The 23317-nt window shown below is 36.4% G+C and overlaps 1 protein-coding gene across 1 annotated transcript in view; it reads left to right on the forward strand.

The window, feature by feature from the left end:
- Window positions 1-22374, forward strand: part of TOMM70 (translocase of outer mitochondrial membrane 70) — a 38287-nt gene extending 15913 nt beyond the window's left edge. Inside the window, exons 4-12 of the mRNA XM_016199709.2 lie at window positions 1371-1480; window positions 4371-4519; window positions 8297-8504; window positions 10968-11102; window positions 12104-12211; window positions 14323-14439; window positions 16633-16730; window positions 17857-17979; window positions 20289-22374. Of these exons, the coding sequence (XP_016055195.2) occupies window positions 1371-1480; window positions 4371-4519; window positions 8297-8504; window positions 10968-11102; window positions 12104-12211; window positions 14323-14439; window positions 16633-16730; window positions 17857-17979; window positions 20289-20442 (1202 nt within the window). The 3' untranslated portion in view covers window positions 20443-22374. The remainder of the gene's footprint in view (window positions 1-1370; window positions 1481-4370; window positions 4520-8296; window positions 8505-10967; window positions 11103-12103; window positions 12212-14322; window positions 14440-16632; window positions 16731-17856; window positions 17980-20288) is intronic.
- The last annotated feature ends 943 nt before the right edge of the window (window positions 22375-23317 follow it).

The raw sequence follows: 23317 nt of genomic DNA on the forward strand, positions 1-23317 counted from the left end.
CACACTGTCCATTTTAACTTGGCAACTACTGAGTGTCAGTGTAATTCCATGAATAAGAAATCAGAAAATAGGTTTTAGTGATAGTTTTTCAAAGATTCCACATGTTTTCATTTAATATCCTTTATAAATATGAAATAATTTTGAGGTGAATCATTAAAGAAAACATTTTTCTGCCCTTGGTATTTTTCAAACATTGTTTTATACCCAATTAGAAATTATGTAATTGGTACAAAGCATGAAGTGAATTTTCCATTCTTAGTAAATATTGTAAATAGATATTCTGCTATCAAAACTAATTAGAGTATATAGTTTTAAAGTACATTCTTCTGGTTCTCATGGAGCTAAACCAAAGTGTAATTTCTATGATCTAAAAGTGCTTTCCACTATGCATTTAAATCCTACATAATTAAAACCATAAGTATTCAGAATATTTAGCCATAATTATTTTTAATAACATTATTATTTAAAAGAAAAACTTACAGAAACCTGGATTACCAAGTAAGAGTGGTTTAGAGAACATTTTAGAAAAATTTGAAGTTTTATGTTGTCATGAACTTTGGTGGTGGGGGATAAGAGTATTGTTTTAGAAAAGAGAATTCTGAGTTTTGAGTGAAATCTTGAAGTTATTAACATATATCGTAGAAAGGAGGTTAAGTGGATTTTAATAGGAGAAATGGGATGGGAAAAAGACATTGATATTGGCACTCGCCACGCTGTCAAGGTTGCATAACAGCAGAAAGACTTGTTTTAGGGAGGAAGGATTTAGAATTGTAAGAAACTGAGTTCAGAAAAAGTGAACAGCCATTGTTTTAGTACTTCGAATGAAAGTTTGAGAGATTAAGGAACCACTGATCTTTTAAATTTCAAACCAATGTATTTTGAGCTATAGCATAACAGATAAAAATGGTATTTTGAAGTAGATTTGATTGAGAGCTGTAGCGAGATGGCTCTGGAAACAAGGAATAACTCTGAGGCCTATAAAAAAGACCACATGTGAGAGAGCCTCATTATATTGATTTAGCCTATAGTTAGTTACTGGCCTGGAGAGAATGTTCCTGGATTTCTTGTTTTATTTGCTATGTAAAACGTTAGTGCAGTGAGAAACATCACAAATCATGCACTGCAGTCTCTCACTTCCCAGATGAGGAAAGTGAATCTCATAGAAGTGAAGTGACTTTCTGAGCTTTGAGTTTGGTCATAGAGTATATAAAACTAAAGTTTAAGAATCAGTTTATTGGAAATGAAATTGATATCCACATAAAGCTATGAATTTGCAGTAGTTTGGCTTTCTGTGGTAACACTGCCCATTTGATGCTGCTAATCATCTTTGCAATAATGTTACACTTACTCTTGTTTTTCCATCATTCTAGATGTCACTGCTGTGTGTATATTAGAAGGGTTCCAAAATCAACAAAGCATGCTGTTAGCTGATAAAGTTCTTAAACTTCTTGGAAAAGAGAAAGCCAAAGAAAAATACAAGGTAAATTAATCTGAGTTGGTTAAGAGAGGGGAAGTGTACACAGTGAGTGGTCATTTCTAATTTATATTGCTTAAACTTGGACACGATGGTAATGATAACAACTGTGATTAGATCTGGATTATGTTTGTTTTTCCTTTAAACTTGGACTCTTGTGGTTTATCTTTTTTTAAGAAGAATGTAGGCTTTGTCCAGTGTTGCACCTGGAGAGTATTGAAAGAATTCATCTATATTAGGAATTGCCACACATGGCCTACAGGCCAAAGCCAGTCTGCCATTTGTTTTTATAAATAATATTTTATTGGAACTCGGCTGCTTACACATTATTTTTGGCTGCTTTAAGCTACAACAGCAGTCGAGTGGTTGTGATAGAGGCTGTTGCAAATATTTACTAAATCTTTACTCTCTGGCCTTTAATGGAAAAAAATTGCCAATTTCTGTTCTATGTCATTAAAATTGCACCATATAAGTAAGTAGATGTTAGTTTAAGCAGTCAGTAACAGATGGTTTAATTCAAGAAACATTTATTGAACAAAGGTCCGTGGTGGGCTTTTTTTTTTTTTTTTTTTTAAATGTTTATTGATTTTAGAGAGAGAGGAAGGGAAAGGGAGACAGACAGACAGAAATCAATGAGAGAAACATCCACTGGCTGCCTCCTGCATGCCCCCTACTGGGGATTAAGATTGCAACCCAGGTATGTGCCTTGACCAGGAATCAAACTGGCAACCTTTTGGTGCATTGGATGACGCTGAACCCACTGAGCCACACTGGTCAGGGCCATGGTGGGTATTTTAGAAGGGTGGTTACAAAGACATGGCCCTTGTCCTTATAGAATTACAATTTTGTGAGGGAGACCATAATAAATATAAAAGGCATGATATGGTGAACTGTCACAGAAGGATATGAGCAGAGTGCTGTGAGTACCACAGTCATCACTAAATATCACTAGAGATTTTCTGCTAAATTTCAGTAATTTAGCAATTGTTCCTCTTTTCTTTAATAACTTGCTTTTCTTTAGAATTAATTTAATGAGCCGTGTGTATTTTTAACTTACTATTTTCAAATATTAGTGGAGTTAAACAGTTAAAACAGGTTTCTTCATGGCAGGACTTTCATGTGCGTGGCTGTGTTGTGAATCTTTAAGAGGAATACAGCTGTAGTGGTTCTCAGTCTCTTTAAACTAAGGATACTTTTTTCTCCTTGAGCATTTTATAGAACTGGTGTTCCTCAAAACACTTTGTAAAATATCTTGTTAGAGTTTCACAAATTGAACCTTGAAAGCACCTAGTTTCCTTACATAATGTTATTGTTGAGGGATTGTACTGGTTGAATTGCAGGTAAAAAAATACAAATTGCCCTATACTTACATAGGTCCCGAATCATTTTCCATGTGTACTTTCTAATCTGTTTGATGCCACTTTGTAAATCACAAAATACTTTTAATATTATTGTGTTTATTTTTACAACAACCCTGTAAAATAAATAAAGCAAGTATTTTTATTGCTATTTTAGAGATGAGAAAACTGAATATGACCAGTGCAAGGTCACATAGCTAATACGTGGCAGAGCTAGAATTTATATCTTGTTCCTTTGATACTTAAGTCCATTAATTGTAACACCATCTTCATTTTAAATTTGTAACTCTGAGGAGGTGGTAATAGCTTCATTTCTAAGCTGAAATACAGGGTGTCCCCAAAAAATGTATACACACTTTGGGTAATTATAAAGGCAGTGTTTATTAAAATATATTTCATTTTCAAAATGTAATAGATCAACTGTTAAAGTATGTGTACATTTTTTGGGACACCCTTTAGAAAACTTAAGACACTTTACTCAGTCTCTAGTAAATACTATTTAAATTTCTATTTAGGCTTTTCCCCTAAAGTGGTAAATGATTGCCACTCTATATTCCTACTCGAGATCTTTAGTGAAATACTGAAGTTAGTTTGTCACTTGATGGGTCACCATTTGACTTAAAATATTTATTTGTATAACCCTAACCTTAAGTTAAACACACTGCCTCTCCCCAGAGAGCACAGGGGTAGGGTTTTCCTTTGATTTCCTGTTCAGCTTTCCTCCCCAGTGCATCTCTCCTAGATCAGATCATTTACTTGCATAAGCAGATTTCTTTCCCCCTCCTTCCCATACAGATATTAAATCTTCCAAAATAACAGAAATGATATTTATATACACTTTAAAATACTACATTTTCATTTAAAAAATTTGGGTTCAATTTTGTATGTAAAGGAGCCAGTATATATTATGAGAGCCCTTAGATTTTTATTTCCTCTTCTCTCTTCCTTTAAAACTTGATCATCTTAATTGTACTATAAGGAGAAACAAAATACTCCTATAATTATGAGTAAGGTTGCCATGCCAGAAAGTAATAATTCAAACAGGAAATGTGATTTCATTCTGGCTCAGTGGCACTTACTGTAATAGAGATCTTCAGATGCGTTACAACTAAAGGACAGACGAAGTGAAGGTCTGTGGCTGTGGACTTAACATTTCAGTGCCTGTGTAAGACGTGGTCGAGTAGTAACTTGAGGTGTTAGTCTTCTAGGACAGAGACCAGGAGGATCATTTTAACTCAGCAGTTACTTGCCTCCTGAGTTCCATACTTTGTTGTTTTACTTTTAGTGAGTGGTTCTAAGAGTTCTTGATGTTTTACATCTTTGGAGAGGAGAAAGGCTTTCACTTAAAATCTGTATTGAGCAGCTGGGACTGACAGCTTTACCATTCCTGCTGTCCTATGGTATGGAGCCTAATATTCCTCAGTTATTTAAAAAAGAGATTCCAATTTTTTTAAGTCATTTTCAGCGTTCTATAAAGGTATCTGCTTTTTGGTTTGTGTTTTCTCATTTTGCTGTGTTTAAACATAATTAAATTTCAGAACCGTGAACCTCTGATGCCATCTCCACAGTTTATCAAATCTTACTTCAGTTCTTTCACGGATGATATAATTTCTCAACCCATGCTTAAAGGAGAGAAGTCTGATGAAGATAAAGACAAGGAAGGGGAGGCTTTAGAAGTGAAAGAAAAGTAAGTATGTTTGGGTTGGGATTTTTTTGTTTTTTGGTGTATTTTGGGCTTGTTTTTTTGTTTTGTTTTGTTTTGTTTTTAAATATATCCTTATTGATTTCAGAGAGAGGAAAGGAGAGGGAGAGAGAGAGATAGAAACATCAGTGATGAGAGAGTCATTGATTGGCGGCTGCCTCCTGCACGCCCAACTGGGGATGGAGCTCACAACCTGGGCATGTGCTGACCAGGAATTGAACCTCAATCGCCTGGATCCTAGGTCAACACTCAGCTGCTTACCCACGCCCGGCCGGGCTCTTTCGGGGTTTTTGCTGCCATAGTGCATAAATGGGGCTCTGAATCATCTCAGGAAAATCTGTCTATATAGATTATAAATACAATAAAAAGTATGTATCATGATGGCATTATTGTAATACTTATCTTCTCGTGTGTCTCTTACACCCCGAGAGATACTTCAGATGATCAGCTGTATTCGAATAGGAGCACTAACTTTGAAAATTATTATGTAGTTGGATATCCAAATGGTTTAGTGCAGGGAAGTTTATAATTTATAAACTGTGAGGTGCTTAGGAATACCCAAAAGTGACTTCAAGGTTTCTTCCTGCTTACCTAGGAAAATGCCATTCTTTGGGCTTCTTTGTGTCTGCTCTTGTAGAGAGCAGCATGGGATGCCATGTTCACAACTAGAGATCAGTGATAAAATCTAGTACATAAGCCATCTAGCCTGTTTATCTACTTATATTTATCAATACTTGTGTTTTGCTGTTAAGGCTAGCTGTCCTCTCTAAGAAAAGGTACAATATTGTGACCAACATGACATTTTTAAATGAATTTGGAAGAAAAGGGAATGTTATTTCCATAGCAGAGCATAGTTTTGCATCTATAACATATTAGAAGGTTTAAGGAAACAGATTGCTTTTTTCTTTTTTTTTTCTCTTCTGTGTCCCTTAGCCAGCTTTTTATTTTTTATTTGAATTTATTGGGGTGACATTGTTTAATAAAATTATGTAGGTTTTAGTGTACAATTCTATGATACTCATCTGTATATTGTATTGTGTGGCCACCACCTCAAGTCATGTCTCCTTCCATCACCGTTTATCCCCCCTTTACCCTCTTCTACCTCCCCCACTTCCCTTTTCCTCTGGTAATCACCATGCTGTTGTCGATGTCTACGAGTTTTTTGGGTTTTCCTTAATCCCTTCACCTTTTTCACTTAGTCCCCCAGCCCCCTTCCCTACCAACATTTGTCAGTCTGTTCTCTGTATCTTATGAATCTGTTCTGTTTTGTTTGTTAGTTTATTTTGTTCATTAGATTCCACATATAAGTGAATTCATATGGTGCTTGTCTTTCTCTGACTGGCTTATTTCACTTAGCACAATACTCTTCAGGTCCAGGAAACAGATTGCTTTTACTTTGTATCTCCCAAGTTTTCCAACATTGTTGGCCATTTTTTAAGGGAGAGGATACTATGTGTAATTATACCAAGATGTTCAAATTTTAGTTAGTTGATACTCAGCCTTTTCAAAAAATTATATTTGGGAAGTAAATGTTTAAGATGATGCCAATAATTACCTCTTCTGGTTAGGAAAAAAAGTCCTTGTCTCAGAAAAACTACAATGAAGTTAATACCATTATTCTAAAACCAATATTGGGAGATGGCAGGACATAGCTACCTCTCACCAGAACACTAGCTGGAACTAGACCTAAGTTTACTTTTTTGAATTCTGTTTTACTGTGAGCCTTAGCTTCATCATTTTTTAACTGGGGCTGATAATAATTACCTTTGAGAGTTACTGTGAGCTTTAAAGGTTATGTTTGTAAACATCTAGCACGTAGGTTCTCAATAAGAAGGAACCAGGTTCTCAATAAGAAGGAACCATTATTACTTCTATTCTGATTTAATAATTATGTTTTCTTTGCCTGGTGACCCAAGGAACAAAAGTATAGTATAGGGAATATTAGAATGTAATTGTAGGAAAGGTTAGCACAGAATTTGTAAGATTTTGACCAACAACTTTTAAGTCATTTGTCAGTTTTCTCTACTCAGAGTATATAACAAATGAAATGAGAAAATGTACTTTAATTTACAGTACTTTATATTTGTAAGACCCCTTAAAGCTCATCTAGTATACATTCCCTTTCAGGTCAAAGAAACCACTTCTGCAAGCATCCTTGATAATAGTCATCATCTTAGAAGAAAGATTATATTGTGGTCACTGCATTTTAAGAAGTAGGGAAGGGGCCCTGGCTGTGTTGCTCAGTGGTTAGAGTGTTGGCCTATACAGTGAAGGGTCACAGGTCCGATTCCTGGTCAAGGATACATCTGGGTTGCAGGTTCCGTCCCTGGCTGTGGTCTGGGTGAGTGTGGGAGGCAGCCAGTCAAAGATGTCTCTCTCACATCATTGTTTCACTTTCTCTCTCTTCCCCTCCTTCCCTTCCACTCTCTCTAAAAAAATCCATGAAAAAATATATCCTCGGGTAAGGATTAACAAAAATAAATAAATAAAAAGAAGTAGGGGCCCGTCTGGGCATGACTCAGCGGTTAAACATTGACCTAGGATCCAGGAGATCATGGTTTGGTTCCAGGTCAGTGGACATGCCCAGGTTGCAGGCTTGATCCCCAGTCAGGGGTGTGCAGGAGGCAGCTGATCAGTGACAACTCTATCATTGATGTTTCTATCTCTTTTTCTCCCTTCCTCTCTGAAATCAATAAATATGTATTTAAAAAAAAATAGGGAAGGATATATTTTCTTATATGTTTTTACTGATTTTGTAGAGAAGGGAGAGGGAGAGAGAGAAATATCAGTGATGAGAGAGAATCATCAGTTGGCTGCCTCCTGCACGCCCCGTACTGGGGATTGAGCCTGAAACCCGGGCATGTGCCTTGACTGGGAATAGGATGGTGACCTGGTTCATAGGTCGATGCTCAACTGCTAAGCGACACCAGCTGGGCAAGAAGGGTATTTTTTTAAAGTCCTTTTTTTTATGGAAGAATCTACCTTTTAATTTGCTTCTTTGATATTTCCACCTATTCCTTCTAGGTCTGTTCTTACAGGTAAAACACAACTTCTGGATGAAAGCCCTTCAGATATTTCTCTGCTTCCAGTCTGCTCCCTTGCTCATCTTTAGAAAGTACAGCGTGGGTCACACTTCTTCCCTAGGCTTCTCTGGCCCTGAGCTGACCCACTTCCTATTTTTCTATCCTTTCTGTTAGTCACAAAGTAACTGTTGAGTGCCACAGATGAGAAGGTGGATAAGACTTGCTCTCGTCTTTTCACATGTTTAAATGTAGAAGCCTGGGCAGTAACCCCAGGTTTCTGTCACTGACTCTGCTGTTTCCTTTTTAAAAACTCTACAAGGCGCCTGGCTGGGCGTGGCTCAGCGGTTGTGCGTTGACCTAGGATTCAGGAGATAGGGGTTCGATTCCTGGTCAGGTTACATGCCCAGGTTGTGAGCTTGATCCCCAGTCGGGGGCATGCAGGAGGCAGCCGATCAATGACTCTGTCTCATCATTGATGTTTTTCTCTCTCCCTTTCTCTCTCTCAAATCAATAAAGATATATTTTTTAAAACCCCCAAAAAACAAAACTCTCCAAGGCATCCAGAAAACCCCAGTCTGCACCAAAACCCATTACCCTCCTGCCCTGTTGTAGTCCCACAGTGGCCAACTAGCTTGTGAAGAAGAAACAGACATTTGCTGGACTCAGTTATACTAAGTGTGGCAGGTTTCAGCATTTCATCTTCTAGTAAATGATTTCCTATGTTTGTTTTTATTTTCAGTTCTGGATATTTAAAGGCCAAACAATACATGGAAGAAGAAAACTATGATAAGATCATAAGTGAATGCTCAAAAGAAGTAGATGCTCAAGGCAAATACATGGCAGAAGCATTATTACTACGAGCTACCTTCTACCTGCTTATTGGCAATGCCAATGCAGCTAAACCAGATTTAGATAAGGTCATCAGTTTGAAAGAAGCTAATGTGAAGGTATGTTTTAAAAAATGTCTTTTTGTATGTATGCAAAATTAATGAATAAAAATGAGGCTTTTTAGATATGTTTTGTAAAATTTTTTATGTTTCAATTGCCATTCTCAAAAAGGCTACTTTTGTTTTGGAAGGAACTATATACCTAGTGATGATTGAGTTGGTGTAGTGAAACTACGATAAAAATATCGGTGATGTTTATTTTTAGCTAGGAAAGAAAAAAAATTTTTTTCTGGTAGCTTTAGCTTCCCCTTGTAGCATTGCCTATGGTAATGGACTATATTTGGGTAGGGATAATGGTGTAGGCAATGCTGTAAGTAACATGCAATATGTAGTACACGGTTATAAAGTGCATTTAATAAAAATAAGCACATTTAATAATATACTCTGAAAGATTATATGATGATGCCAGTAATTTCTTATTTTTAACATGAAGGGGGGAAAAAGGTTCTGAAGATATGATATAGTTACTGAAATCTACCATAAGTTTTTGCAGTTGTGTCATTGGAACATCTTTTCATTTTCTAAGTGTTCTCATGTGTATGTAATTTTCATAATTAAGATTGGGGTGTCTTTTGAATTATGTGAGCTCTCTACTCAGTGTAACATGACTGGACTTAGCCACCAGCTAACTCTGTTCCTTACCAGTTTGTTCACTCTGTCCTGTTTCCTTATGGAATTAAATAAACTCTCACTTTTCCACCTCCAAAATGAATCATTCCTATATAAAAGTTGTTACCAAGGCCTAATTATTTGTTAACAAATAACTAAACTTCTTGTAAACAAAAGTAATTATAACTAAGTATTTTAAAAAGTTCCTTTTAAAATGAGATTTTGTAATTGAAGATACCCTAGTAATATTATCTTTAATTTTATTTCCTACTGATTGCAGATATTTTCTGTTACGTGTTTTTGTTCTAATTGTGGGGTCAGTCTTGTTCCTTTCATTCAGGAAGACATGTAATTTTGTCTTGAAAAGGGGTTTTGGAGAAGAAGGCTATATCTTGCTTTATAATCATGACTTTTTGTTTTAATGGCAAGTAGTAATGATGTCTAGCATATGCCCTGTACAAAAATGAACTCAAATGGATCAAAGACCTAAGTGTAGCCCAGCCAGCGTGGCTCAGCGGTTGAGCATCAACCTACGATCCAGGATATTGTGGTTCGATTCCTGGTCAGGGCACATGCCTGGGTTTCAGGCTCGATCCCCACTGTGGGTTGTGCAGGAGGCAGCCGATCAATGACTCTCTCTCATCATTGATGTTTCTCTCTCTTTCTCCCTCTCCCTTCCTCTCTCTTAAATCAATAATATATTAAAAAAACAAAACCTAAGTGTAAGAGCTAAAACTAAAACTCTAAGGAAAACATGGGAGGAAATTTTCATTACCTTGGATTAGATAGTGGTTGCTTAGATCTGACACCAAAAGAACAAGCAACAACAACAAAGAAAAGACTTCATCAAAATTTAAAACTCTTGATTGAAAGGATGCCATCAAGACAGAAAACACATTGCACAGAATGGGAGAAAATACAAATCATAGATCTGATAAGGGGCTCGTATTCAGAATATATAAAGGACTCTTCTTACAAAAGCAACTCAATTTAAAAACAGGTGAAGGATCTGAATAGGCATTTGCTCTAAAGAATATATAAAAATGGCCAGTAAGGATATGGAAAGTTGCTCAGCGTCATTAACTCTGTTAGGAAAATTCAAATCAAAATTACAATGAGATGTCACTTTACACCTACTAGGATGGCTATAGTGAGAAGGAAGGACAATTAACAATATTGGTGAGGTGTAGAGAAATTGGAAATGTCATACATTGTTGGCAGGAGTGTAAAATAGTAAAAATCCTTTTGGAAATTAGTTTGGGAGTTCATCAAAAAGCTAAACAGAGTTACCATATGACCCAGCAATTCCTCTCCTAGACATGTACCCAAGAGGATTGAATATATACGTCAGCACAAAAGCTTGTATATAAATGTTCACAGCAGCATTATGTATAATAGCCAATAAGTGGAAGCATCTCCATTGTCCATCACCTGACAAGTAGATAAAGAAAAGTGCTAATAGAATAATATTCAGCCATAAAAAAGAAGGAAGTACTGATACATGCCACAACACAGAACGTCAAAAACATACCAAGTGAAAGAAGTCAGACACAAAAGACTATTCCATTTTTATGAAATGTCCCGAGTAGACAAATTCATAGCAAGTAGATTGATGGACTAGAGGGGAAATGAGGAGTGACTGCTAATGTGTATAAGGTTTCTTTTGGAGGTGAAGAGGTTCTGGAGTTAAATAGTGGTGATGGTTGCATAACTCTGTGAATATACTTAAAAATGATGGAATTTAAATGGGTGAGCTTTTTGGTATGTGAATTATATCTCAATACAGCTGTTTTTTGAAAAAAACTAAATTGGAATAAAAATAGTAATGAACCTTTTCTCATTTTGGGGATGTAGCTTCGAGCAAATGCACTCATCAAAAGAGGCAGCATGTACATGCAACAGCAGCAGCCTTTGCTGTCTACTCAGGATTTTAACATGGCTGCTGACATCGATCCTCAAAATGCAGATGTTTATCATCACCGAGGACAGGTACATCTATTTACTTACTAAGAGTTCTGATCTTTTGATAGAGGAATTTGATACCATTTTTGAGAATGTCTTAAAGTTTTCTTATATCACTTCTGATAGCTCTGAACAAAGTATCACGGTGCTTTACAGTTTGTTTTAGCATTTATTTTAGTCCCCTCTTGAACATTTGTCCGTATAATTTTAGTATTTACTTATTAAAAAGGAGAAAAGGAAGGCTACAAATGTTGGGTTGCCAGGTCAAGTTTGTTTTTCATGTGTTTCTGGTTCATAGATTTTCAATGAGTAGAACATTAAAAGCATTTAATGAGCATTTTGAGTTAATGCTAGAATCAACACAATGGTTTTTGTGGGCTGCTTGGTGTCAAGAAGTATTTAGCCTGGACTATCCAGACAGTACAAAAAAAACCTCTTCTGATTAGAGATTTACAATCTGCATATTTTTTTTTTTAGTAAAAAATATATATAAAGTGAAGAAAACAGTTCCCAATTTTAGCCTCATCTGGGGAAAGCATGGCTTTGTAATCTGCTTGTTTAGCACCACTTGGTGGAATGCATTATGGTGGAAAGTATGGGCTATCTATACAATAACCGAAAAGCTGAAGTTCTTTTTAATGGAGAATTGTAGCAAATATTTCTGTCTGAAGGGTTTGAAGAAGTGTTGAAATTCTTAAAATTCCTGACATTTTGATCTTACTGGTAGCATCTTAAGATTAATTTGAAAGATAATTATTCGATGTCTGATTTGCTTTGAAATTTGAAAGTACAGAAATGTCTGCTTTTCTAGAAGAAAGGGTTTCTTGCTTTTTAAGAAATTGGACACTAGTTTTAAGTTTTAGAAGCTTTCCTTTAAAATTATAAGATTTTCTAGTTCACTGTTTCTAGAAAGTAATTCTATATTGAATAGTTACTACATGCGTAGCATTTTACTTAGCTGTGATAAGAGACAGTACGTACTTAACTGGTGGTGCACCTATTTTGAGTTGTGTTTTTTTTTTTCTTAGCTGAAAATACTGCTTGATCAAGTTGAAGAAGCTGTGGCAGATTTTGATGAATGCATTAGATTAAGACCTGAGTCTGCTCTGGCACAAGCTCAGAAATGTTTTGCACTGGTAGGTTCTACTTTCTTTTGTATATTCCTAAACATCATTTTTATTTCCCCATTTTTTAACAAAAATGAGTATCTCATTGTCTACAAAATGTCTTTTTCTTTTTCCCCCAAAGGGGGAAAACATGTTAGTTTAGAGAAATAGAAGTGTATGCATGTATGTTAATTAAGGTACTGCTCCTGTATTTCTCTTGTATTCTGAGTTCATCTTGATAGATGTTTATCCCTGATTGTTATGTTCCCCTGAATAGCACTGCTCTTCCTGGCCCTTTACCATCAACTAGCACAGAGAACAAAAGCAGTTTGAAGAAATAACTGCAGTCATGACACCACATTGTGCTTTCATCTCACCTTTGTAAAGCTGTTAATAATCAGAAACACAATGCTGAAAATCAAGTAAAATAAGTCCATTTATAGTGAAATGAGGTACTTCCAGTTAGCTCTTGTCAACATAAGAAGTATAAGAAATGTCCAAACCTGTAAGAATTTTTATGAGTTTATTTGAGCCAAGCTGACAGTTGCCAGGAAACAAAATCTCAATGGACTGGGAAAATGCTCTGGAAAATTGCACTTTTGCACCTTATTTTATACGTTACAATCAAAAGAGGTGTAAGTCAGCTACGTGAAATCCATTGGTGATAGGTTAAGGAGGCCGGAGAAAACAAATGGGGAAGGGGAAGAGGGATGGGGGGAACCTCTGGGATTGGATAAAAAGTAAAATGATAGACCCATACTACTTTTACATAGGTGAGTACAGGATAGTTAACAATATGATAACAATAACCATGAGAGGATTTGTAGTATCTCACTGCTCTGGTGCAGTGATTGTGCTTTGAGGGGTCCTGAAAAAAGGAAATTATTTTGTTATTGTAAAGGATGTTTATCAGGTATGTTATCCCAGATGCAAAGACAACAGGCAGGCTCAGTTAAGATGAAGATTGACCTTTGTTAAGGAAAAATACTGCCCTAGGACATCACAACCCACCATAAACTGCTTTTAGTTAGTTTTAATTTCAGACCATCCTATGTGGTTGGTTACTTTAGGTCTCTGAGTTTGTAAGGCCATCATGCAGGCCTCCCCTGAGCTTGTCAGGTTTAGTATGTGGGCCCTTTTTGTCTACACTATAGCTTGAGTTTTAAAAGAATTTTCCTTTTAAGTAAATAAATTGGGTCACAAACATTTACAGTTATGTGCCGCTTAACAGTGAGGATGTGCTCTGAGAAATGTGTCCTTAAGCTATTTTGTCACTGTGTGCACAGAGGGCACTTACGCAGACGTAGGGGGCATAGCCTGCTTCCTGCACACCTGTGCTGTGTGGTGTAGCCCGTCCCCTAGGCTACGGACCTGTACAGCAGGTTGTTGCACAGAATGGTGCAGTTAGGAGACTCAGTAAATACGGGTGTGTGAGGCTGCTGCCTGTGTAACAGCAGACTGTTTATAAAAGTAGAAAGTACGTGCTAAGATAACGATACAGTGTTGAGTTCGTAAAGTGATAGATAAATCTGTAACATAGTCATTTATTATCAGTATCAAGTATCATGTGCTGTACATAATTGTATATGCTATACTTTTATACTACTGGCAGAACAGTATGTTTGTTTATACCAGCATCACCACAAACGTGAGTAATGCATTGCGTCGTGATGTTAGGATGGCCAAGTCACTAGGCAGTAGGAATCTTTCAGCTCCATTATAATCTTATGGGACCACCATTGTAAATGCCATCCGTCCTGTGTATTATAGATGAAAACTGGTATTAGATGAAGGAACGTTCTAACACTTGTAGTAAAGTGATAATAAATTAGGTTTAAAACTACCCCATGTATATGCAAAGTTAAGTTCTGACACGTTAGACTCTAGACTCTGCCCCAGTCTAGAGTATTGAACATCTTGGAATTTGTATAGTGGCCGCGAAGTCCTAGTTGCACGTAGCCTTTGGATCCCCTGCTGCTGAGCTATTTCCTTGGAACTCTTTTAGATGCAGCAAGTTATATTAGCAGATCACCTGCCTTTCTGGAAATATTTATGTAATTTTGTGTGACTTTTGTAATATGTTAACATTCTGTGAGTTTTGAGTTCTTGATTTGACAGGCCTGTTTTGATTTTTTAAACAGTATCGCCAGGCATATACAGGAAACAATTCTTCACAAATCCAAGCAGCTATGAAAGGGTTTGAAGAGGTCATAAAGAAATTCCCCAGGTGTGCTGAAGGCTATGCGCTATATGCCCAGGTAAATGTGATTTTTCATGTTTTTTTTTAGTTGCTAGTCCTTTTTAAAAGATCTGTCCTTGTGTGGTGAATCCTAGTAGGAAGTCAGAACCCGGTGCTTTCCTGGTGGCAGCTTCTGTGGAAGCAGATGGCCTTGTTCCTTCTTTGAGGATCTGGGCCCCCAGGATGGTCCTGAACCCCCTCAGGAGGGGCTCTTATGTTATGCAGTTTGAAAACTGTGACCCTATACAGTGGGGTCATAATATGGGGAAGCTTAAGCAGAGTATTTCCCTCATGTTTTCATTTGGATTGGAATTGTAAAATTTAATTAACTGAGGAAATTTTACTGTGTTCAGTTGGAGGGGAAAATGTCTATCGAAAGGGTTTTTTTTCTGTTTTGGACACTGTCCTTTTAAATTATTAGATCAGCTCTAACTGTTCATTTTAACTCCTCTTTGGTTTGTCTAAAATTCTTGGTCTAGGATAGAAGCTTTGGGAACTATGATTTAAATTTGAATTATTTTCACTTTTTAATTGTAGTCTGAAATCTTTGAAAACTTACTAATTTTATATCAGCCATTTAAATGAAAATGATTAGCATCTTATAGCCACAGTTAGACTTTTCCTCCAACTAAGTGATTTCTGAATGACTGTTTTCTCGTAGTCTTTAAGTTAAAAGTTGCTTTTGGTATCTGCCTTAACGTCCATCTCAATACTCTGTATGATTTCTTTTCTTTTTTTGAATCATTATTCCAAAGAAATGTCACACTTCAGAAATCAGAATTTAAAAATGAATATCTGTGGTAGGTTTCTACCTCCAAACCATTCCTAAAGGCTGCTTGTTTTTCTTGTAAAGTTCCTTCATGCTGTCTTCAGTCAAGTTAAAGAAAAAATTCCACGGGGTGGAACTCTTTCTGAGGATTTATTGTGACTGTGAGAAGACTGATTCATGTTGGATCTGTTCATGAATGGTCCTACATATCAGTGTATTATCAGAGATTGAAATTGTCTAATTCTCTGGGGTATGAAGTAAACACAGAAGTTCTTTAACTTCAGAAGTAATCTTATCTATTGTCTTTGTTCTTACAGTTCCTAGGCAGGGTGGTGATAAAAAAACAACAACGAAACATTGGTTGCTGACCACCTGCTCTATTTAATTAATTGTGAAGGCATGTACTGTATAAAGTTTTATAGAATGTATGGAAGCATTATAATTGTGCGGCCTTTGTATTGAATAGGGACACTTGTGTTTACGCCTTTTATTAGGAACAAAACAGGTGACAACACCTTCGGCATCACTGAAATGAAGTTTAAAAAGGCTTTTTTGATGCAGATTTCTATAAGCAGCGAAAAGAGCAAAGGCCACTGAATACCTTTTTAAAGAAACCAGTATTAGGAACAGCTCTCAAAGAGCTTTCTTAATCGCACATTTCCCTGTCACTGCGCTACCTTCAAAATAGCGTTTGGCTTACTTGAGCTATCTTTATTAGCACTGGTATCAATGCATTCTGTTTGCACTAAAATGTCTATCCTTTGGTTTCTCTTCTTCCTTTTGCTTCACTATATATATAGTTATATGTAACTATATATGCACATACACTATACATATAGTTACATAGTATAACTTTTTTAAAAACTCAAAGTTTGGGCTTAGATGCTGGCCAACTCTCAAAGTTACAGTTTGAGCATGATCTGGTATCCGATGCATAACCAACCCCTTGATTTCTGCCATGGGATTTGCCTTAACATAGTCAATTGTAACTGCTTCCTTTCTTTTATCAATTTTTAAGGAATGACTGATGACACTTAACACACATACCTGAACTTATCCTTCCAAATGAGTATTGTCTTTAAATTCCTTTAGGATATATTTTGATAAATTATGAATAAGTGACATGAAAGTACCTATGAAAATCTGATTTAGAACTGGCACCAAGAGTGGGATTTTTTGTATTAAAGTTTACCACATTGTTTGTTGTTGCATTTAACCACTTGTCAAAAATAGAGGACGGTTAAGATTTCATATTTATAACAATGCCATGTAAAAACCCCAGTAATTAAGTTGTAACATTTTAAATAAGTTTGTATACCCCAAACATCATAATTTGGTAAGAAATAGATAAATGAAATAAATTTTCATAATTAATAAGCTATATACTTTTAACTGTTTAGGTTGACAGTTACGTTAATATAACTGAAGTATCTCCTCACCTAGGCATTAACAGATCAACAACAGTTTGGTAAAGCTGATGAAATGTATGATAAATGTATTGACTTGGAACCAGATAATGCCACAACATATGTTCATAAAGGGTATGTATTTTTGTGGTTCTGTTTGTTCCAGTAAGAAACTAAATTTCTTGCATAGTAATAAGATGGATTTCTTTTTGTCATTGAGGAAGGGTACTGTGGTATAGTGTATCAGTGAGTTAATTTACAAATTTAATAATGCTGTGGATGCTTCACTGTTTTTTAAAATTTTACTTGTTTCATTCTTGTATAGCAATTAATAAATGTACTATTTCACTTTAGCTTAAGGGTTTCAGTTCTGAACATCCTTTCAGATGTTACCTGTGTCAGAATAGAAAACATGTAAAATAAGTTTTTTGTGTACTTAAATTATCATAAAAAAGAAACTTCACTTAAATTTATACAAAGTAATAAATTAAGTTTACAAGGTAAATTAGTAATAGATCCCAGACTGTTGGACACTTTCTTCTTTTTTTATTGAGGTACAGTTGACATACGATATTATACTAGTTTCAAGTTTTCAACGTAATGATTCAGTATTTATATTGTGAAATGACCACAATAAGTCTAATGTCATTATACATGTTTTTTCTTTTAATGAGAACTTTTAAGATCTACTGTCTTAGCAACTTTCAAATATACAGTATAGTATTATTAACTATAGTTGACATGATTTGCTTATTTTATAACTAGAAGTTTTTACCTTTTGACTCCTTTCAGCCATTTCACCCACCCCTTGCCCCCCTGCCTCTGACAACCATTACAGTGTTCTGTGTATGAGTAGGTTTATTGGTTAGTTTTTTTTAGAACCTACATACAAATGAGATCATACAGTATTTGACTTTCTGTGTGAGTTATTTCATTTAGCCTAATGACCTCAAGGTACATCCATGTTGTTGCAAATGGCAGGATTCCTTTTTTTATGGCTTAGTAATATTCCTCCGCATGAGCTGTGTGTATGTACACACTTAGGTTGTTTCCATTGACACTTTTCATAACAAGGAATTTAGAATACAAAACAGATATAAGTTGAGAAATAAACAATTTGTTGGTTATGTACTGTTTTAGGTTTTGTTTTTCCTCTTGTAAATAAAATGATAAATTCATTGAGGGCAGAAATTGAGTCACACACTTATTTCCTTGTTGCTGCTGGCCCATGGTCAATCTGACTGCCTTTTTGCATTTGCAGTTTACTTCAACTTCAGTGGAAGCAAGATCTGGATAGAGGTTTGGAGCTTATCAGCAAAGCTATTGAAATTGACAGTAAATGTGATTTTGCCTATGAAACTATGGGAACTATTGAAGTGCAAAGGTAACTTCCAAAGTCTGTTCTTAGGAAATTTAATGCCGCTCCATAGATATTGTCTTTTCATTTTTCTCATTACAGATATGTTATTGTTAGTACCCACTAAGTTTTTAAGTCTTAATATGTTACACTTTTTGACACAAGCTTCTCTCAAAACTATACTTTTGTTCGCCTGTTATTATTTTTTCAATTTAAAAGTCACACTTACAAAAGTTGTTTAAGTCAGACACATGTTTTACAAAGGAAGACTTGATCTTCTTCTGATTCCTCTTGAGTGTCCTTCCTCTTTTCAACTGGATCACTCCCATTGGAGATGGCCTGTGGGGAGCTTAGGCAGCGCAGAGCACAGGGATTGGTAGCCAGGTCGCTAGATTCTGCTCCAGAGAAGCAGTCAGCCTAGTGACCGGCAAGTTGCAACATCATCTCTTAGCCTGAGTTTTCTTTAAAATCAGGGAGGTGGGTAAGATTTTTTGCAACTCTGACTTTTCTTAACTCCCTGTTTTGTGTAAATGTTTACCCAGAGTTGCACACTTGAGATCCACCATTAACAAGTGACAGCTTTTTGTGCCATAGAATTCAGTATAGTAGACCATCTTAACACTGGAATTGCCATCCACTTGAGTACCTACTCTGTGGCCAGGTACTGAACGTTAAGTGTTTTCCACATATTATTTCAGTTGATCTTTACACCAATCTTTATCATTGGAAGGTGGAGATTATATGATCCCCAGTGTAAATAATGAGTATAGGAACTGATGCCCCGATTGGTTGACAAGGTTACACAGTGAGCCAAGTAGATAGGATATGAGCCCATATTTCACTGATACCAAAGTAACTGCTGTTGCTACTTTGCTTGTCAGGAACCAGTAGTTCCCCTAATTCCATCATCAGCCCCTCCTGGGCGCTCTGTCTGCTCCAGAGTAGGCAGAATATATATGCAGGCCAACGAGAGCTTTTGTGGTTCTTTTGAACCAGTCTGTACTGACTGTTACACATAAATATTAAATTATTTAATTGCCAGTTTGTTAATGTGAATAAAATATTCTTGTATTAGAATAGGATAGGGTAGCATTCTTAATCTCTTTTGAGCAAACCTGTGGATTTTTCTTAGAACAATGCACATATAAAAACACTTTGCATTTAAGTTATTCATAGATTCTGGGATAAGGACCCCTAAATTATGTGGTTTGATGGATTTTATTTACATATTAATTGTACTTTAAGAAATTCTTTCTAAATCCTGCCCTATAAATAAATACATGTGACTGGATGAGTGAAATTGCTGAATACCCTAGGATTTAGCAAAGCTGCTGTCTACCTAATATCTGAATTCTTCTTGTTGTTGTTAATAAATCTATCCTGTAGTCGGTCATCTGTTGTAGTAGGAGGCTAATCACCCCAGAGGTACACTGTCCTTTTTAGTCTAACTGGCATATATATACAGTAGGGGCTTAATAAATATTTATTGTAAGGTTATATGCATGTATGCCTATATACATAGCTAATACTAGTTACTTAACACAGTTCTTGGTTCTTGGTAAGTATACAAAGCCAAACCACACTTAGACTGTAAGAGGTGAATTATATTTTTTGACCAAGCGTATTCACCCTTTACTCAAAAATCAGATACTAATTACCAGACATCATACTAGGTTCTAGAAATTGAAGGTTGTCCGTTAAGGCTCTAAGACTGTGGTATAAACAAATACATATTTATCTGACTGTGCATAGAATGACAACAGAACTATGGGAACACTGGGTAGGGGTTGGGAAATTGTTTTAATGAAAATACTAGATTTGAACTGTGCCTTAGGAAGGTGAGGATTTGACTAGAATCAAGCAGAGAGGTGATATCTCATCATGTGCAGGTATGGGTGTATATATAGCACAGTCCAGGGACTGGAGTAGAGGTACGTAGGATGGAGATGTGGTAAGAGGTGAGGTGGAAGGAAGGTCAGGACCCTGAGTGCCATTACTGTTCTGTGAGGCTGTCACTTATTTTTAGAGGAGCTTCACGATACAGGAGAAGCACTTAGCCCTTAGGAACCAGACAGGAAGATTGTAAACAAGTCATCTAATTTCTCTACTCTCACTGTTCTTATCTGTAAAATAAGACTACAAGAGTTATAATAATCAGCACAGTATTTGTAATCATTGCTAGCACCCATTGAGCACTTTCCATGTGCATTGTTTTGTTATAAAGAAGCATATGACTGGAAACTTACTGGTCAGGCTCCATGTAACATCACTAACTTACTTCACTGTATCTGTGAGGTGCTTATTGAATGAAATGTTTAAAATTTTTGTTTTTTTAGAGGAAACATGGAGAAAGCCATTGACATGTTCAACAAAGCTATTAACCTGGCCAAATCGGAAATGGAGATGGCTCATCTGTACTCACTCTGTGATGCAGCCCATGCCCAGACGGAAGTTGCAAAGAAATACGGATTAAAACCACCAACATTATAATTATAAAATAGGGGGAGGGAACATGACCCTCTTTTTAGAAGAAGTTTACCCCCCTCTTCAACTGAACCCTAAAGACACTGTCATGAACTGTGTTGGATGGTGGAACTTAGTGTTTCCTGTTTGTGCTGCTGTCATTTGTTACATCTCTTTCACGTTTAGGTGTTGTGGGAGTGGCTGTTGAAGGAAGTGTGCAGTGTTGCAGCTTTTATTCCCTGTGCAACAAAAGCTTAGGACCTGTTAAAGGGTTATTAAAATAAAGTTGCAAAGAGTAAAAATGATAATTGGCCATGCAAATAAAAACTCTGATTTGTTAATTTGGCTTTTTTTTCTGGGGGAGGGGGGGATGATTACGTTCTGGATGATTTTGTCTGTGTGTATGTGTAATATAAGTATTTTACAGCATGTTGGTTTTTAAATTAACAGAGTAAGTGTTGTAAAATAGGTTTCTTTTAGATTTAATTAATCCCTTTTAGTTGATTTTTTAAAAAAGGAAACAAAGCCTAAATGGGGATTTTTTTAAGGCAGCAAAATTAAGAGCCCCTTTAAACTATTGTCTGCATGCACAATGCCTCTAGTTCTGCAGAATGTAGACTCAGTGGCAACCGTTAAGCCTTTGACCCCCTTCAACTCTAATGGATAATGTACATTGTTCTTAAAGTCCACAGCAGCTGGTTTTCATAGTCAATTATGCAGAAGCAAATATTCTGATTGATATATGTGCTGGAAGACTGAGTAAACAGGAGAATGGACCAGGTGAGAGGTAAGGTGAAAAGGAAACGTGTTTTTAATTGCCCACGTAGTTTTCTTAATAGTGTCCTTTTTAAAGAAAAAGCAGTTTGATCGTATGTATAAAGATGGAGTGTGATACGTGAGAGTGTTTAATAGCTTAAAATTTCTAATGAAAATGTGGCTAAAGGTTCAAAAAGGATGTAATTCTTAGTGTCAGAAGCATAGCATTTTCTAAGTTTAGTGCTTCGACTATGGCTAAATGTGCTTAAGGAATTTTGAGCCAGTTTTTTTCTGAGACGCTGAGGACCTGTGAGTGCTTTTTACTTTTGAGTTAAACTTAAGTCTCTCAGGCTGGCTGACTGCCCACGTCCAAGTCTTCACTAGGATACTGACAGCAGACTTTTGTTTTGTACATTTTATCTTTACCTTACCCTCTTATTTAGAAATCACTTTCTTTTTTCCGGTTGTCACTTTTATGGACCATCCTTTTGCTTATATGCTGCATTTTTCTGGTGGCCATGTTCTTAAGGGGTCTCTTGTTTTGAGGTACTCAGGCTGGGGAGAGGTTTATTTAAGCCTGAGAATAAAAAAACATCCAAACATTAAGCGTTTTACTTTCCTGGAAATGAAATCTAACTAGAGTTTACATTGTTGGGAATAAAGGAACATATTACCCCTCTTTTTAAAGGGTGCTTTATCCTATTGAAACCAAAAAGATTGTCTATAAATGCTATCTTTTTAGAAAATACTAGAAATGACTCCCTTCCAAAGTCAGAGTCTGGAAAATACTGAGGGGTCTCATGATAGTGGGGGCAGCTAATATAACTGGTGACTTGGATAATGGAAAGTATGAGAACTCTGCATTTTATTTCTTAGATGATGCTCCTACGATAACCCCGGAATACAGAAATGTTCTACATCTCTGAGTAACCTATGACTTAAAAAGTTTTTATTTGCATGGCTTTATTTACATTAACACTGATATTTTCTTCTCCTCTTCTCCATTTCTACCCCATGGGGTTGAGTGGAAAAACACAAAGGAAACTGAAGCATGTGCCATTCAATACTGTCATTCCAAATCCTCATGGACAAATTGCCTGTTCTGAAAAATATTTGAGCCTGCACTGAGAGCTGCATCTGTCTGTATCTTTACTTTTGTAAATGACCTCACATGTAAATTCACCAAATAAATATTACATTCAAGCTTTTCTATCTATTCTTGAAGTCTATTTGCAAGCCATAATACACTGATAGAATGACGGTCCCCCAAACGATAGCTGCATCCTGACCCCTGGAACCTGTGATTCTTTATACGACTAAGCTTTGCAGACATTCAGTTAAGAGTCTTGAGCTGGAAAAACTATCTTGGATTATGGAGAATTTACAGCTTGGGTGCCAAAAGTTATATACAATTTGATATGGAAATACAGACTAGAATAACAAATTCCTCTAGGACTTGAGGAATAAATAGGACTTACGTAGGGATCTTCTGTTAGATAGGGAAACAGCTCAGGTATCATGAGTCTGTGCTGAAAATAAGCTGAGTCCAGCAAAATAAGTTTTTTTTCAACTGGTGAAGAGACAGCAAAATGGAACTACATGCTTGAGAATTAGCATATATTTAAGACCATATATGTAGATGAGATTACTTCAGGACAAAATTAAAATTTAAAAGGGTAAAAATAAAACTCGGAAACATCTAAGGGGCAAAGGTAGCAATGAAAAAGTAGAGGGCTAATGGGACCACAGTGACGTTAGGTTTCAGAGAAGCAAAATAGGTCTGTAAATAGGGCTTTAGTCATCTTTGACAGGGAAGTGTCATTGGAATGGTGACGGCAGAATTGGGCTGCAGGCATCTGAAAAGTAACTGATGGGGAAAAAGTTTTTTACAGGATGGCATGGTTTTTGTTTTGAGGGAGAAACTTTGAGAATGAATCTACAGACAATAGTAGTAAGAACAGTTGAGCCCTGGCCGGTGTGGCTCAGTTGCCTGGGTGTTGATTCCCAATCAGGGCACGTGCCTGGGTTGTGAGCTCCATCCTGGGTAGGAGGTGCACAGGAGGCAGCCAATCAATGTGTCGCTCTGATATTGATGTTCCTGTCCCTTTCTCTTAAAACATCTAAAAAAACAGTTGAGCACAAAGGA

This window comes from Miniopterus natalensis, chromosome 6 (assembly GCF_054644295.1).
Source record: "Miniopterus natalensis isolate mMinNat1 chromosome 6, mMinNat1.hap1, whole genome shotgun sequence".
Classification (NCBI taxonomy): Eukaryota; Metazoa; Chordata; class Mammalia; order Chiroptera; family Miniopteridae; genus Miniopterus; species Miniopterus natalensis.